Here is an 18,806-nt window from a genome sequence, read left to right as displayed (position 1 = left end):
ATATGCAATATGCAAAAGTTATAAAACAGAGCTTAATGATATTAAGAAATGCACAAGAACCATACAAATTGCTCGTAACCTACATAATTCCAAAAGAATAAGGCGGACAACCATCACAAACCACTAATTTTCACTCCTTTATGAAAAGTGGGCCTATCAATTCTGCCAAAAAACATGGTTTATGAATCATGTGGGCTGTATCCACTGAATAAGTTTAATACTAATGTGCTGTTAAGAGTGTTTTAATCAGAGAGCATAAAGTACCAGTATAATAAAGTTCAAATTGAAAACTTTTTTTCAGGGACTGGGAAGTTTTTTAGGTTTATAACTGTGGTCATTGCAACAAAGCTTATTGCAGATTTATTTGATGATAAATCTGATTTATGGATTGTGTCCCCTAAAATCTTTGAATGCATCATGGGTTTTTAGCAACAACAAAAAAAATAAAAACACCATTACCCAATAGCTGTATAGGTCGTAGTTTTGGTAGCAATCAAAGAGTGGAGCTTGTCTGGTGTTTCTGGGTTGATAAAACAAACCCCATGGCATAATCCTGTGGGGATCCAGGGGATTAGCAATAACTGTGGGAATACAACATCCTCTATGTGGTGCCTGCGTCTACACAAACAGTGACGGGACATAGACGCTGTAAAACAAACCAATATTCATTTGGCTATGCGGCACGGCAGCCACAGAAATCCAAGAGTTACAGTTCATCACTGGTACACCTGAAAACTGTGGTCATTGCTTATTCGGCCAAATGTCCGTCAAAAGAGAAATTGGCCTTGTGTCCACATGATGTACAGTTTGGTAGGTGTACAGTTACATAGATCAGAAAGCAGCTCTGAACAGCTTGTACACCATAATAAGTGCTGTCAAATAACTATTTACAAACCCAGAGTTAAGATTAGAGGGTATTTGCTTCCTCTCTTTTACAGTTAAAATATACCAGAAATAGACTGGTTTGCTGTACACATTCGGCTGGGAAAACCAATATCTATTTGGTTTCTGTGTTCTGTAATGAAACATCCCTGAGGAAAGACTAGTCTAGCTTAAGCAGGAAGCAGGAAACCGGAGGAAACTGTGGAATTGAGAAAATGTGCCTAAAATCTGGTAACCCCACTGTAAGGACAGAACGTTGGAAGTTCTCTGAATAGCTTAATAGAAACCACGATGTCTGTCTGTTTCTGTATATCATGAATTCACCCACTGCTACTTCGATTATTATTATCAGTCACATTACTAATACTATTCCCTATATCATTATTTTAATTCTACTATAGTCATTGCTGCTTTTATCAGTATTCTTAACGTTTCCTTCATTACTCTGCTTACTGCTTTTATTATATGAATCATTTATGTCATATACATTGAATGTGTTGTATCTCTGTTATGCTGCTCATTCTGTACACATGACATCTATTGCATTCTGTCCATCCTGGGAGAAGGATCCCTCCTCTGTCGCTCTCTCATAAGTTTCTTCCTTTTTTTCTCCCCGTTAAAGGAGTTTTTCCTGTGTCGATGTGAGGGTTCCGGGACAGAGGATGTGGCATGTGTACAGATTGTTAAAGCCCTCTGAGGCAAATTTGTAATTCTGGGCTATACAAAATAAACTGAATTGAAATGATGAGTAGTGTGCATTGAGTCGCTTTTAAAAGAATCCCTAGCAGAACACCAGTGTGACAGCAAATCACGAGCACATTCCACATTAGTCAGCGTATCGCCAATTCAGTAGTACTAAATGAAAATATTCCCCCTGAGCTTTGCTAGTATGGACGCACTGAAGCATGAATGTCTGGTCCACATCCACAATTGAAAAAGAATATGGAAAGTACTGGGCTCCTACTCATTGAAATTGGGTACTAGACACAAATTAGCACTAATGTAAAGAGCACTGAACAATTTCAGAGGAAAGACATCATCCAGCCATCAACACTGAATTGAATCCTTGATTAAACTCGTTTTAAACTGCAGTCGGACCTTTTCTAATTCAGTTTGCTGATTGTGGGACAGACGGGATGGACTTCTGCACCATCTGAAACATGATTTCATCAAAACATCAGGTTTCAGACTTATGTGTGATATTACAGCTGCCAGTTGTTTATTCTGAATGTTGATATGAATATTCATTCGGGCTGAATGAAAAGATTGGAAGGGCAGAATTTCCGTCCTGCGACAGCCACAGATCCTGGATACTATATAAATATCATTTTTTTAGCCAGAGCATTTGATGTATTGATTGCTGTCGGAATGTAAAGAGAATTTCAACGAATATAACAAAACATTTTTTTTGAAGAAGGTAACCAACCATAGCTCTAAAAGCAACTCGAACTCATTGGACAATCCTCTAATAAAGGGTGAAAGGGAAAAAGTAACCAAAAATGTAACTATTTAGCACGTTCATTCTTGAGTTATGACCAAAAACATGTTCTGTGGGGTCACAGTGAACTTGACCTCTAACCTCTAAATTCAAATTAGTTAGTCTTAAATGCAAGTTTGTGCCAAATTTGAAGAAATTTCCTCCAAGTGTTCCTGATATTTTTAAGAATGGACTGGACAGATGAAAAAAATACTTCTATAGTCAATCACCTACCATAGCTTTAGCCTTTAAATATTTTTATACACAAAAAATCCATAAATGACAGAAAAAGGGTTTTAACATTTTGGCCATTTTGTAGGGAGTTTACATTTACATAAGATTATGAAATGGTTACTGTTGGCTAAGAGCTGCTGGCTCAGGCATCACCATGTTGAGAGCCGTTGAGAAAGCTTCCAAACTCTTATTATGCACCTTTAATGTTGTACTTATTAATGTAATACCTTCATTATAAAACACACATATATATATAATCCAGGCAGTTATAGTTTTTGATCATTTTATTCCAAGAAAAGTTGTCAAACATATTTACAGCAAAACACGATGCCTTCTCAAACATCTAATGGCTCCTGTCAGCTTTCTTAGCAAAAAGCAAATTCTTATTTAACACAGCTTACATTTATGTACACACTGGAACATATATGCACTAAAAGAGAAAAGTTTGAGATGTTTGAGAATGGTGTGGCTTGTCTGTACGGTGTTTACTGTGAGGCAGTGAAACATTTTGCATAGTGTTAAGTGTCTTTCAAGTGGAATCATTACTAGCTTGAAGAGAGCTAAATGAGAAATGGCTCATAGAAAAGAAGACAGCGACAAATGGGTAGGTGGATAGATAGATTGGAGTAGTTGTAAAGGTCCTCAGTTAGCTTGTTACCACGGCAATGCAACAGTTTTACCAATGTTAGGTTTAATGCTTTTACTTAAACAGAGAGCAGGTCTGAGACTCGACATCTCTGAGAGTTAAGGATAGATTTGCTATCTCCTCTGGCGAAAAAGTTACATTTTAACCCAACAGGGTTGAGTTAGCATTCAACAACTACAGTTGAAAGCTCATTTTTGTTGTGTTTTAATCCCAATCGCTCCTGCCATCTCCGTAAGTGAATTAAATCCTACACCTTCAGGATAAAACACCAGTTCTTAGATCAAATTGAACATTCAGAAGGAAGCACTTTAAGGTCTCCGTATGCTTCAACTGAAGTGACCTGGAGGAGGCTGTAACGGCAGGGTTTTCCTCAACGCTTTGAGAAAATCCCTTTCGTTTTGGTCGTGCTATCTGTCACACTAACCAATTTGGGCGCTAATATAACTTTATAGGAGCCGTAGCTGTTGAATGCAAACGATGTAATTGTGGATTATCGCTGTAATTCAGCGATGAAGAGAGAAGCCGACGGGGGTTGCGGATCTAGTCATCGTAAAGGGCAGAAGCTAGGGGTTATTTGTAGCTGAGCAAAACGCCCACACGGAGAAGTCGGCCCAACGATGGCTTCAAGATTGGAGAGGGAGAGATTAAGTCTGAGGTAAAAAAAAACAAAAAAAACATCTATCCCACTCGAGCAGCGACAAATGGGTAGGTGGGTTAACGCAGTTAACCTTGGATCAGAAACTAAAAAGGTAGAGAAGATGTTTACAAAGTGCTGTAAATGAGGTAGGACCACACTACGAAACGCCTCTAAAAAGACAGTCCAACCCAAAATACCTCCTCTGTAGTGCTGTTTTTCAGTCTTGATAAGTTTTGGTGCGAGTTGCCCTAGTTTTAGAGATATGGGCCGTAGATGTCTGCCTTCTCTTGAATGTGATGGAACTACACGGCTAGATCGGCTTCTGCTGCATACATTTGCTCACAACAAGTCTGTGAATTATGAGGTGAAAGGAAAAAATATATATATTTTGGGGTGAACTGTCCCTTTAAATCTACTACTACTGCTGCTGAGTCACTGAACTGAAAGCAGAGGGAGGTTTTGGTCATTCCTCTGGTCTGTTTTGTAGGTCTGTAACATATAAAACCCCTCCTGTCAGACTCACGCCTGTACGCTTTAACCACTCTCTGCTTGCTTTGTTTCATCTGTGTTTCAATTATTGTTGCGTTTGGACTTTTGCACTTTGTTCTTTCCATCATTCCTGGAAATCCCGGTTGCTTCAAGTACCATCTCGGCTACGGATCAGCATCTAACGCAGCATTACGTGCCGCTGCGGAGAGCTCGGAGCGCTCCAGTGAAGACGGGAAGGAAGGAGCGGGGACAGTCAGGATGCGGCTGCTTTTTTGGGGGATTATTTCCAGATGGCAAATCTACAAATTTCCCCAAAGAGTCTCCAAATCAGCCGGTCCAGAAAGATTCAGCCCCGGGGCGTCTCGATACTGCTAGATTGACCCATTAAACACTTCTTATAGGACTTCAATCAGAACCGTTTAAACTCTCAAGGTGGAGTACACATCAACGTCTCACTGTCTCTTACAGACAGATGATTGCAGGTTACCCATCGACTTGATATCTTGAACTGTATTGTATCTCACTCCTAAAATGCCACACTCAACCTCAATGTTAATTAAAAAATAACAAGAAAAAACATTCAGTAAAAAGTTACCAAAACACCATCAAACCACCAAATGTTCATGATTGTTTCTTGTTCACACGTTCATTTCATTCTAAAACAGATATACGCAATTGTATCCGACCGGGTGCTCTTTGGATTTAACATGAACATTAACGCTAATCTGAATTCCCTGCTGGACTAAGTTTGGTTAGAGCAGCAAAGTATCGTGTGGAGTCGATGCAGGCCTGCTACTTCTAAAAAAAAAAAAAAGGTGTGGTTCCTATAGAACACGTCCAAAACAACATCGTTGTTCTGCCTCTGCTTGCCACAGATTTGTGAAATATCTTCAGCATCGTGACTGCTTGTGACCTTTTTGAGTAAAAGGACAGCCACAGACGTATCGCATTATCACATGACATTATCGTGACCCCGGGGGATTGTTTTAAAGAAATGTGACACTATTGAAAGCCAAATATTCCATCGGCCAATTGCGTTTTTCTTCTCTCTACACAGAAACCGAGACAAAAGTGTGGTTTTTGTCCCGCTGTATGAGTTTTAACCCGCCGAATTGCTTGAACTCATGATCCAATCGCACTTGTTGTGAATCATCTTTAAGGCACGAGGGTTGTGTTGGGCGAAGTAGCAAACCGGCGGCGTCGTCTGCTGTGATTCACATACCGTCATCGGTAAAACAATGCTTTGACCTCACGGTACTGGTTCAGTCCAGTACGTTACCTTTACATTACAAATGTTAAAGGAAGGGGCGGGGCCTACACCGGGGCTCTTTGGGGACAAACATCGACAAATATAAAACAACGCATGTCATAAACCCCGGTCGTCACAATCCATCATCCACCAGTTAAATGTCCTCCGCTCCACGGTGACGGCGTCTTGGAACCGCGTGGGGCCTGAAGGGCGCCGCTGTGATCTGGTTAATTATTGGCCGATCCATCGCTTCCCGCTCAAATCATGATAGTGGAATTCTTCACAGTCTTCACAGTTCTTTTATTTCCATTCGAGTCCACGTCCATGTAGTAAACAAAGCTGCAAAGACACAAAGTACAAACAGGTCAGCATGGAGCTACAAGTCAGAAATCTACACAAACGAGGCTTTATTTCCAGATCAGTCCCACAGGTTTTGGTAAGACAGTTGGCTTGATGTGGATATTGTAGGCTTGACTGGTGGTGCGTTCACATTTTTGATAAATAATCATAAGTAATGTGGATACAATGACTGAGTGGGTAGATAACATTCTGTTGAGTTCAGAATATAACATAATTTTACTGTAATGCAGCTTGAAAGCAGGAAAAGACAACACTTATGCCATATTAGATATCCAAACTTGATATTGATATTGATATAGCAATCGATATATTGCCCAGCCCTAGTTGGTAACCTGACACGTCTGGTTTGTTCATTGAAATCATTTGAGAAAGTTGACAAAAGGGCAGGCACTTTAAAAAAAACAACAACAACTTGGCAGGCGATTTGAAGGCACAACGGTCTATAAATCGATGGGGAAGCCGGTCGGGAGGAGAGCAAAACACACCATTCTCCCTGAAGTGAAGCTGCCGGTGCCCAATCATCGCTATGTGTGTCACATGAAGTGTATTTATCTCACATTCAACGTCAGACGGCGCCACAGACTGGCCCGACAATCACTGAGTCCCTGCTTCCACACACACCACCTGCAGACAAACTACAACCCCACCTGACACCTTGAGCGTCTCCTCCCCCGACTGTAGATGTGTGTCCAGCTTTTAGCTCGGCGCTGTGCTGCTAATAATAGCCCAGCAGGCTGGCGTGCCACAGCTTGTGCCAGCAGCGGTTTGCTGCTCTCCTCATAGGTTGCGTAACCCTCACAGCACATGGTATGAACACAAGTGGGTCAGCTTAGCAGGAAGCGCGCATGTTGTGGACGGTGAATCAGGGATGATGTGCTGAATGGAGAGACACGGAAAGTGCTTATGTCAATGCTGTATACCCCTCACAATATGGTGCTATTGGGGGAAAAACAAAAGATATTCAGTCCACAGGTTTCATCCTCTTAGAGCTGCGAGGCCATAAAGTATCCTGACATGCTAAAAGCCTGCCGCTATCGATCGGTTTTCTGGGCCCGGGGGTTGACTGCTGATTTAATCTCCTTTGTTCATCTCCGAGCTTTGGACACGCAGAGGGATTTTGGTGAATCCTTGAGCTGGACCCTGTTTTCTTTCTGTTCCCATCGTACTCCGAAGTCTGTTCTTTAAAAAGGAGTGTTGTTGACAAGCCCCGCTGATGAGTTCATGGTGCCGCGAGGTGTCTGAACTCACTGGTCTGGGTCTAATTCTTCAGCACTCAGCAGTTTCTTTTTGTTTTTACAAGGGCAGCTGGGAGAGACGTTGTACCTGGGTGAACTTTCCGAACTCGTGTTTAAGGAGCATGCCTCGCATACCTGAGTGTACGCCCCACCATGGATAGGTTACGTGACTCCACACAGCCTGACTAAAGGACAACACCAACTGTAAGCAGCAGGGCTAAGTGGAAAAAAAAAAAAATCGGCATCACTATTACATCCTGAAGTTCTACAGTGAATTAAAGATACAAGGAGATATTGGGTTTAATTCTTCAGGAAATGTTTGCCGCTTCACAAAGATGAAGATCTTCCTTTGGAAGAATTATCTGTTTACTGCTCTGTTAAACCGGAGAAGACAAGCCGCTGACAAGCCGCTGTGATCTGGAAGCTCTAAATAACTACTAAATGGCATGTTGTTGAAAACACACGCACAAGCAATTATTTATTTTTTTAAATACTCTGAAGCAGCATTCGCATGACAAACTTTCATCTGCTGAACGGACTGTGACAGGTTTGTAGACAGAAGGTTTGTTTTCCCCTCTGCTCGAGGTGTTTACATGAAGCATTTATGCTCTTTTTATTATGATATAAATAAAAGGTTCCATATTTGCTAGTCTGGGACTTCCAAGTACGCACAAACCCAAACTGTCACACCAGGAACATGTATCTATCTTTTGCAGTAAGGCTTTACTTTAGCAGCTCTGTAACTCCTAATTATTGTCCTTGGAAGTGTCCTGCAAAGAACGATCTTATAAGATACTGATTACAGAAAAACAGAAGCAAAGGTCTGAAACAATCATCAGAGTTTAGTTTATTGTGCTAATTGGAGGCTGAAAATGGATAAACACATCAAACAGTTCCTTCAGTGCATAGTTCTTTCCAGAAAATGTCCTGTAAGTTTGCAGTTAAAAGGTGATCAACATGGTATTCAGAGCATTTCTATTGCCTCCTTATGGCTCTCAACATGGAGATGGCTGAGCCGGCGACTAGCAGCTAACATTGCTACCAACGGCCAACAGGCACAGAGAAAAAACACACAGATTATTGGCAGCTGTTCATTACATTTCCAATACACAGTGTGCTAACCAGTCCACACGATTTTACAAAGTGTTGTGGTTGAACCCCGTCTGAAGTCAACGTATCATATTTCTGCTTATTTCCCAGAGGGAGATATTACTGCTACATAAAAATAAGCAGGACAAAGAAATCTAGGTGACAAACCGAGGCCTGCTTCCTCCTCAGCCAGCCTGCCAGCCATTTGTCGTTGCATAACCCAAAAGCAGACTGCCTCGTTAAAAAAACCAGCAGAGACCGGTATCTTTGGGGAAGTGGTGGGGGCTGGTTTCTTGTGAGCCCAGGACTCGGTTCCCTCACAGCTCTCTATGATAACCAGTTGGAGAGGGAGAGGAGAGGGAGCGTGATGCCGGATTTTTTTACAAACCCCGGGTTGGTAATGTGGGCCGTGTGGAGAGAGCAACATATTCCACTTGGCTAACGTCTAACTGGTCATTATGTAAGTTTAGGCGCGTGCCTCCCAGTTCCCTTTGATGCTGACAAAGTATTCCCAGCTAACGCAGAGGTCGTTCAATATGACGATAACCTTTAATAGCTAGAAGGGAACTCGGAGAGCGCAGACCAAGTGCCCTCATCTCACAATGTTAGAGGTTTTATATGCCTTATTCAGAGAATTAGCCAATTAGCTCTGTAACGATATAGCTAATTGCTCTGCACTGCTCTCATACGGCGGTTGGCTCCGATAACTCCCTCCCAATCATCAGTGGCCTTCTTGGCCCATGTTACACCCGACCACCAAGTGCCAAGAAAATAGGACCCAGTAGTTTTTCCAGTAATCTTGCTGACAAACCGGGCACAACTCTTAACCTCCTTGATGGAGGTTGCCAGTGGACAAAACACCAAGAGTGAAACATTTCAAGGGGTTTGATGACTTTTCAGGATTTTTGCTTTCTAGTAAAAACAGAGCTGCCATTGTAAGAGTTACCTATAAAGTGTAGAGAATGGAGATATTTGACAAATGAGAGGGAGATCTGGTTCTGTACGGTTCCAAATACAACCTAAATGTGAACAAGGACACATCAGTTGAAAAGGTGTGTTTCTCTGTTTGTTTCTGTTTGTTAGACCATCTGCATCCCATGGGTAATCCTGCCATCTTGAAGTTCTTATGTTCTCATTTAGTCTTGGGACAGAGAGCGCAGAGTGGATAGCAGCGTTGATGGAGCGAACCCAAAAACCCCGCAGTAATGTCAGAGGGAGGAGGGCCAACCTCTGCCCCTTTGTGACAGATGCGGACCCGCGTCTTTACATCTATTATTTACAGTTCAAAATGAACCCCGTCAGCTTTGATGCAACCATTCAATTATTAGGAACTTTCAATACAACAGTGTACCAGAGTACAGAAGACAATCCACCAAAAGGCCCAAATATGACCGTGTGTGTGCAGCGGGTTCGATGCTCAGGCTGTGATAGATAGACGGGCAGACTGAGAGGAGATTAACACAGTCTAAAGAGCTTACAGCCCATTAGGTCCAAAACAGCCACCATGAATGGGGACAGCGGAGTGGAAAAGATGAGGATCCATGTTAGTCTAGAGCACCGTGGGATGACAGGGTTTCCTGGACAGTATGGGGCGATGGAAGGCTTTAGATTTTTATGGGCATATGAACACAAAAACAAAAAATACTTTGGACTCGCACTTTTCCTCTTGAATACACACAAAGAGGTTCTCCAGGATCGTTTGTGTAGGAACTCGTTTTGGCAGTTCTTTCTCCATGAACCCCGAGGGCCCGAAAGAAAATATTTACAACCGCCTCAGCCACTGAATGCTCGCTTTTTACAACCACGTTGCATAAGAAGGCCAATGCACTCATAACACCCACTCCCAAAATCTTATAAAAGGTGGCCTCGCTCTGGCATTTCTCCGCCCCTCCGCAATAACCCCACCTCTGACTGAGCCAACGCAGAACATAGCGTACCCTTCTTTCAAACTGCTGTCCATGCAACTTTTCTTTTTTTTTTTTTTTTATAGAGGAGCAACTTCAGCATCCTCTCAGCCCTGCTGTCTTTTGTTTGAAGCGACGTGGCGCTTTGGAGTGTTTTTCCGATAAGATGGCAGACTCGTGCAAAGAGAAATTCTTCAGCCCTGCTCGAAGGCATCAGTGTGTTTGTTACAGCTGATGTGTGCAGCGCGAGGACAACACCCTGACAGTGCCTCGACTTGTAAAAAAAGCCTGTGCGTGCCACTGTTGGAATCAAAAAATGATTCCCAGAGGGAGCGCTGTTCATGTGTGGGGCCGGGGCTTACAGTGCCCTGGCCTGGTTTAGAAAGAGGTGGCACGTAGCTGGCAGCGAGAGGACACAATGTTCCAGATGCAAGCCTCCATAAGCCCTGATCTAGGAGCAGCGCTCTCATTGTCCGGCAATGAGGAGGAGAGGGTGGACGGGATGGGGGGGAGGATGGGTGAGATAGATGGGCAGGGGGATGTAACACAAAACAGATGTGCACATGGGGACAATATGTCGCTGACAATATACATTTTATAAGGTTTTCCCAATCCTGATGTCATTAAATATTTAGTATTTGCACTGTGAATTAGGGCTGTCAACGATTATTCTACATTAAAATGCATATATTTAAATGTTGAAAGAAAACACAACACAGACATTCGAATATATTAATTAATATTCAGTTTAAATAAAAAAAAAGCAGCACTACCGCGACGTCTGCCTCAAGACAGGAGTCACACGTCACTTGCAATGACTGAAAATACTAATTCACAGCAGGTCAAGCTGAAATATGAATAATTCAATAACGATAATGATGGCAGAGAACTCCTGTTGACGTCATGTAAACAAACGGTGAGCTATCAGCTGTGCGCTACAGATCAGACTAGAGAGGTAACCGCTTAAAAGATTAGTGAGTGGTACCTTCAATCTTCTGACGTTTGTGCTTTTTAAACAGGACATGACGTAGAATAAAGCCAAGAGCGATTAGTAAACTTTCAGGTGATCTCCCTCCAGCCAGCTGCCACCCCATTTAGGTATTTGTAGAAAAATTAGGGGGTATTGTATAGACGGTATGTAACGCCTCATTTCAACTTCAACAATTAGATCTTCCTCGTCTGTCGCAGGAGGAATAAATTGAAACAGGGCTTCCGCCAAAAAGTTCAGCTGAGCAGTTCTAAATCGCTCGCGACCAATTAGGACAGCGTGTCATGGACATGATGCGCAAAAATAGATATTCAAATAGTTTGGAGACCTATGTGGGGTTTTTTTTTAGAACAATTATTCGAACGTTTTTCTGGCCACATTGGCTTTTCTGTGAATGCATCAAAGACAGTTTAAGATAAGTTGTGTTTCCTAATGAAACTCATAGCTTTGATCACGGCATCTTCTTATCTATTTTCATGACACACACTGTTGACAGCTGCTTAAGGGGGAGCGCCGGAGAGTAAAGTAGACCTGTAAGCTCTAGAGAAGTGAAGAAGGTGACAAGATAGGGAACTAAAGTCAGGTAGGAGGTTCTGGCCAATACAAACATATTGGCATCAAAATGCACTTAAAGTTCCAAAAGTAAAAGTACTCATGAAGTACATGCAAAATGGCCCATTTCAGAATAATATATATTATAATTATGTGTTCATCACTTTAATGTCGCAACTGGTAAAGGTGGAGCTCTTTTTAATTTAATAATATTTTATATATTAGTTAACTTACAGCTGGGCAGCTTGTGAATTTCGCCCTGTGGACCAATGAGGATTATATCATGTATCGTCAATCTGAATCCTCAAAAGTAATTTAAGAGGTCAGATAAATGTTGTGGAGTTAAAACGACAATATTGGCCTCTGAAATGTTGAGTTGAGTTAAAATAGTATGAAATAGAAATACTAAGTATAGTACAATTACCTCAAATTTGTACTTAGGATACAGTGTACAGTGTACTCAGTTACTTTCTGCCACATGAAAGATGAAAAACCTCATGAAGTTAGCTAATGCTAGCTAGTTTAGCTAACCTTACACAGCAGGGAGGTGGCTTTGAAGCTACGGCACCGCTGCTGCACAGAGCGCTGTTAGCTCGTTTATTAAAAGTTTAGTACTATTGAACATGTCCCGTGTACAAATTGCACCAACGTTATCACTGTGCATCCTTGTGTCCCAAGCAACACACCCACCAAGAGTGACAAAGTTTGGATGGATGGCCCTGGAGATGTGCGAAGAACTCGCACCTACATAGAGACGGAGATTCATTGCTTTAAAGTTCAAAGAAAAATGATCAAACTGCAACATATCCATCCCCACACTGATCTGGCAGATGAGCCCTGCGCGTCGTTCCATCAGACTAGACATAAACACACAACTCCCCTCATCTCTCTGTGTTCACAGCCGTTAATCCCCCCCCCGATCCCACTCTCCCTCCCGTTGCGTAACATGCAACATCCCATCATGCCGCGCGGAAACGAAGCCAGCCGTCTAGCACTCAACAACACCCCTCAGAGTTCACCCTGCTGGACCGCTGGGAGCCGAGGGGTGTGACGTCACAGGGCGAGCGGGCGTGGGGGGCTGACAGGGAATGAGCGCAGGATGGGAAAGATGATTGTCAAACAAGCGGCGACTTAGACCCCGGTCAATGGAGGGTTCAAGTTCGAACAAACAGACGGACGGATTCGGGTCACTGAACATCTACTCGCCGGCTGATTGATGTGCAACAAGGAGTTTCCGCTCTAAATAGCAAACTGAGACAATTAACATCTTACAGGGACACTTTTCCTACACGGTCACCACAGCAGAAAGAAGTTAGTTCCTGCTGACTGTGTGTTTATTTAGGGGGAAGGGGGCGGGAGGTTTCTTCCAAAATATGTCCCTCTTTAGAAAGTGGTGGAGGCTAGGTCATGATTAAGTAAAAGCCAAAAATCTGACAGCTGACATAAAAATGTGATCTGTGCATATCTGAACGTTTTTTGCTCCCCTTTTTTCTGCTGATCTTATCACCGACACTAAACCACTGCGATACGATAAAAAAAATGTGAGTTTTGTGATCCGCCGCAAGCAATCTGACAATCCACAGCCGTGAGAATGAGGAGGCCTGTTGCAGAATGAGCGAAGGCGTTGCCTGTCAGGACAACAAATGTGAGCAGCATAAATGAAACTGAACCAAACAAACAAGGAAATATGCAAATAAAGCCGTAAGCAAGCAGCAGGTTATGATGCGCTTGTCGAAAGTGGCTCGTTGTCAGGATACTCTCTAGCTGAGGGGCTCGCGGTCAGCTAAGAGGAAAAAGACATCACAAGAGGAAGTGACTTGCGTAACAGTCGGTATTTTGATTGAGAACCTCAGTCAGGATTCAGTGCTGTCACAAGTGATGTCATCACAGCCAGGTGTTAATATGAACCAGAAAAATCTCATGTACTGTGTGATGCATCTCTGTCAATAGCTCCTGTTTTCAGCTCGACTCTCTCACAATGTCTCACAATGTCTCTCTCTCTCTCGCTCTCTCACACACAAACACACACCCTGACTATGTGTGTTTTAATTTCAGGCCAAGCTGTTAGCCCTCAGGCTCAGGTTGTATCCCGCTTGAGTCCTCCTCCCATTGTTCACATACATAGCTGTGCTCTCACACCGCCCTCCCCCTCCCCTCCCCCCCCCCCCCCCGAGGTCATCCACACACCTCATGTGAGCTACCTTCCACTTTAAGCACAACGACAGTTTGTGCGCTCTGTTAGTGTCACTTATCTTGTCAACCTCGGTTTTGTGCACTGATGTCGGTGCAGTAGACAAAAACATATTGGCTGTAGAGATGTCTGCCTTCTCTACAATATAATAAAACTATATGGCACTCGGCTTGTTGTGCAGTAACAAAAAAAAATCATTTTAAAGACACAATAGTCTCTTTCTAGAAATCACCATCCAGAATCAACTCACGTCAAAACAATCTAGATTGATAAATAACACAACATGTAGGAGGAAAAATATGTTTAGGATTTTTTGAGGGGGACTTTCCCCATTAAGGATAAAAAACAAAAAATAGTTCCAGTTTATTACACAATGGATCTACCTGTTGGTGAAAGCTCGGTGTGCGGTGACATCACTAAACAAATCGTGAGGTTAGCCATTTGCTCTTCTAAATTAGGAAGAGGAAAACAAAAGGTGAACTGTAAAAGTATCACTCAACCGGTCCGTTGTACAATCCACCATCGGTGACAGAACCACATTTTTAATTAAATCTGGATAAACTGGCTCATGTGTCTTGGCCCGTGCGAGTTTGTTGTAATAGTGGTAGGGTTTTCTCACATCGTTAAAATTGGTTCGTGAGAACAATGTTATCACGTCTAAAAGAAATCGTGACCAAGACTAATAAAATAAGATTCTAACAAACTGGAATTATGCTTTTAAAAGAATTCCCCTGAACAGAATTCTTTGCATGTTTGAACTAGAACTCATGCCGGATGTAGGGTGTGTGTTGCAGAAGGACAATAGAGTCAAACAGACATACTTTACCTACTGTCACCCTTCAAATCTTACACTTGCCCTGTACAAATGTCAGCCTGGCTACTGGAGGTAACCGAAACAATGGCTTCTCTCTTCGTTGTAAAGAAGAGCAGTGACCGGACGTCTCTGAAGCACACTCTAAAATGTAGTAAACCACAACAACAGTGACTTCACACCACCGGCGGCTATTAAACAGAGGGATGCTCCAGCCGCTGACCGGGACGAGAAGGGCTGATGGTGTCGGCTGAAAGGAAGATTAGCTGATTTCAGCCGTGGGTCACCTCCGGACTGTGTTCCCTTTGAGCCAGTGTTGGTGAGTCCTGTGTCACAGAGGAGCCCGCAGGTTTAATTTCCCACTAATCACTTGAGCAGCTCCTTTTAGCTGACTGCTCCTCCTGTCTGGTTCAAGGTGGATGAATAAACTAAAACCCTGCAGGTTCCTCGGTTTTGCACACAACTAACTTAAAGCCGCAGCTGGGAGCTTTAATGAGAATAACTCTTTCACATATTTGCTGTGAATGTCACTATATCCTGACAGTAATACACGAGACAGATAATCTATACAGAAATCTGGTTCCTCTGCCTCGTTTTAATGCTCCTAAATGGCCAAAGGAGAAAGGACCAAAAAACTGTTGACGAGCTGTGATTGACAGCTGCGTCTCTGATTGGTGGTTTTTCTTCTGGCCCGGTGGAATCTTCCAAATGAAATTAAAAGCACTTAAAAGCAGGTAGAGAAACTTGTTGTTTTTTTTCCAGATAATATGTCTGTTTGAGCAAATATGACAAAAAGTTACTTTGTAGCATTCCTAGAAATACTGATGAGTTATCAAGGAAGTCGAGCTTACCTGGGAAGGAAAGGGTTCCCTTCTTTGACTGGTTCGGGTAGAAAAAAGGAGAGGTTTTTGGGAAGGTGGGCGCCGTCATGCGGCACACGTGACTTGGTCCATCCGCACCTCCAGCTGGAAGGCGTCTGGTCGGTCCTGAGGGTTGACTGCGAGCATGTCCTGGAGGAGTTTCTTCACACCTTCGGACATGGAACTCCTGGCCTTCTGAGGGATGTGGAGAACCATCTTGGGGTTCTCCAACAAAGCCTCTCCGACAGGTACAATCTCTGTGCCCTGCCGTATGTAGGTGCCCAGCAGTTCGCGCTTTGACTCTGCATCGATGAAGGTGATCCTCTCGATCATCGCCCAGATGATGATGCCAATCGCGAAGATGTCGGCCTTGGCTGTGTAGTGGCCCTCCCACACCTCGGGGGCCATGTAGAAGTCCGAGCCGCAGGCCGACGACAACCAGAACTTGTTTATGTTGATGATGTTGTTCTGATTGCTGCCTTTACCGCCCGCCCCCGCCGTGAGGCGTTCCTCGCTGTTCTTGGCATTAAGGCCTGCGCAAACTTTACTGAGGCCGAAGTCGGCCACTTTGAGGACGGGCGAGCCAGATTTCTGTGAGATGAGGATGTTGTCCGGCTTCAGGTCCCGGTGGACGATGTTGTTCTTGTGCAGGAAAGCCACGGCACTTGTCAACTGGCGCATGAAGCTCCGGTTGGTCTGGGGGTCGGGCCGGCGGGACAGGATGTACTGGTTGAGGTCCCCGCCCTCGCAGAACTCCATGACGAACCAGAGGTAGCACGGCTCTTCTGGGTGACCCAGGATGCGCTCGCCTGCAGGGGGAAGATCGAAGATGGACAGATATGACCTGATTAGTGAGATAGCAGCTGGCAAACTGTGACATTTAGCATACATCCACACTACTACGTTTCTGTTTTTAACCTTTCTCTGTACATTTCACCAGCAACACATGGGCCTTGTTGATCTCAGCTAACTGTCCAGGACTATCTGAGACTACGACAGGTCAGGGAAATGGCTCAGCAGAGGAGGCAGTAAGCCACCTGGATCCTGACACATTTCAATTCATGAGATTCTCACGCTAATTTAATATATGGCCTTTGTCCTGAAGAAGCACCTCTACACTCTACACTATGCAAGGTGGTCAACCTCTTCTATTAAACACATGGTAGGACTGTAAATGCTGGTTATTAAACTGTATAAACTGTATCTGTAATAAGCTGGTATCAGCTGATGAATCGGACCTGAGGATGAATCAATCGGGCTTTAACAGACGCTGGTGATCTTTCAAATATCAATTCTTTAATACAAAATAATACAATGTAACTTTGAGGTAACAGTGAAACTCGGCTTTTCAAATGTCCAAACAGCGTTGCTCCCTCCACGTTGCCCTGCCCTGACCATCACTCTTGTATTGCTGTTGATTACTTGGCTATACAGGAGAAATAGATAGAAAAAAACAAATCCCTTGAGTTCTTAATCCTAAAACCATCCCGTATTGCCATTTGATGGCCGCAAAAGATGCAGGCTCAGTATTAATATTTCATTTCAAGAGCCTGAAGGGTGACACTTATGTAACAGCCAGGCTATTAAAAGAAGGGGAAAAAAAGACAATAGACTGTAAAGATTCAGTTATAACCCAGATGCAAAACAGCACAGGTCCACATTAGCATTTACATTCTTATTTCTGTATTTTCTTACGATATATTCACCAGCTATCCATTTATCTACTAGGTGTGCTGAGCAATAACAAAGGAAGTGGGAAGTAGGTCAAACTGGATTGATGACAACCATGACACAAACAGAACTGTATGTTTAGGGGGGGGAAAAACACCCAGCTTTCATGAAATAACTCTGCAGTATGTCATTAGCATATAACACGTCATTGTTTAGTGTCGGAGTTGTCGGTCAACAAGCAGTGTGGTTAGCATGCTGCCAAGTAGTACACTGTGTTCTCTTGTGAGGGAAACACAGTGTACTCTCTGTGTGCCTCCTATGGGCAACGTATAGCAACGTCACTGACCGACAGAGGGGCTGCAGGAGGGATGAAAATACATGGATTTAGAGTTTAAGCTTGCAAAACCACTGCCACTTAGTTCACTATGTAGTAGGTAACATATAATAGACATTCATTTGCAGTATAGGGGCCACAGCTCCCAAAATAATGCATGCATTATTCCATCATTTGTAAAAGTATTACTGTTATTGCGCTGCAGATAACTGAGGGATAAGTTTGAATGTCATCTGCATACCTTTGAGCGAGGTCTCCACCAGGCGCAGGTACTGTTTGGACCTCTTGTTCCCGTGGCTCATCTTCTGCGCCAGGCCCTTCTTCTGCAGGACGCACTCCTCCAGCTGCACCACGTTCTGGTGCCGGTTCTCGAGGCTCGTCAGAGCCCAGAACTCGGCCAGCGCCAGCTCCACGTTTTCCGGGGCGTCGCACTGGAGCCTCTTCACCGCCACCCTGGCCCCCGTTTTGCGGGCCACGGCCTCGTAAACCACCCCGTAGCTCCCGCGGCCGACCTCCCGCAGCAGGCTGTAGCGTGGGGACACCGCCACGGCGGGCTCCAGCCGGTCGTTTCGGAGGAAGCTAATGGAGAAGCAGTCGCCGTCCTCCTCCTCCTCCTCCTCCTCCACCTCCTCCATGGGCTCCGTGCGGTGGTTGTCCTCCACCGTCAGGGAGCGGAGGACCTTGCCCACCTTCATCTTCACGGTCACGCTCCTCCTGCAGCCCCGCACGCTGCCGCTTACCTGTCGCCTCTTCTTCCCGTCGCAAATATCCATAACTTCTTCTTTGTTGAAAGTAAGCATGAAGGGAGGACGTGTTTATCTCTCATTACTTAAACTCTAAACTAATAAAGTTTGACGTCCTTACGTCTGTCTGCTTGACGTCCGGAGAGGTTAAACGCCAGCCTGTCAGCAGCGCGGAGCTGTGTCGCTGTTGACAAACGGAAAGTAGGGACTAATTTACCTTCATAGACAAAATGTCCCAGATCCCCAAAGTACACACGGAGAACAGAGGGCGTGGCGTCCTCTGCAGCCAGGCGGTGATTGGAGGAGGAGAGGAACGAGAGGAGCTGAGATCCCGTTTTGGTGAAAAGGGGGCGGAGCGAGCAGCGAGCACCGTGAGAGCAGCACGCTACTTTTGTTTTTATTTTGAAATGGGACACTGGTCAAGATGCGGGTCCGTTATCACGGGAGGCTTCCG

General features: G+C 44.0%; 1 protein-coding gene across 1 annotated transcript; it reads right to left on the bottom strand.

The window, feature by feature from the left end:
* Nucleotides 1–2,881: 2,881 nt before the first annotated feature.
* stk35 (serine/threonine kinase 35) lies at nucleotides 2,882–18,553 on the bottom strand. Its single transcript, XM_054609249.1, has 3 exons — nucleotides 17,851–18,553; nucleotides 15,596–16,413; nucleotides 2,882–5,953 (listed from the first exon to the last, which is right to left on the bottom strand). The coding sequence occupies exons 1-2, from the start codon at nucleotides 18,407–18,409 to the stop codon at nucleotides 15,671–15,673; spliced, it is 1,302 nt and encodes a 433-aa protein (XP_054465224.1). The 5' UTR covers nucleotides 18,410–18,553; the 3' UTR covers nucleotides 2,882–5,953; nucleotides 15,596–15,670.
* Nucleotides 18,554–18,806: the final 253 nt, after the last annotated feature.

Source organism: Anoplopoma fimbria, chromosome 12, assembly GCF_027596085.1.
Source record: "Anoplopoma fimbria isolate UVic2021 breed Golden Eagle Sablefish chromosome 12, Afim_UVic_2022, whole genome shotgun sequence".
NCBI classification, from domain to species: domain Eukaryota; kingdom Metazoa; phylum Chordata; class Actinopteri; order Perciformes; family Anoplopomatidae; genus Anoplopoma; species Anoplopoma fimbria.
The sequence above is the reverse complement of the archived record's forward strand: the minus strand, read 5'-3'. Positions and strand labels throughout refer to the sequence as shown.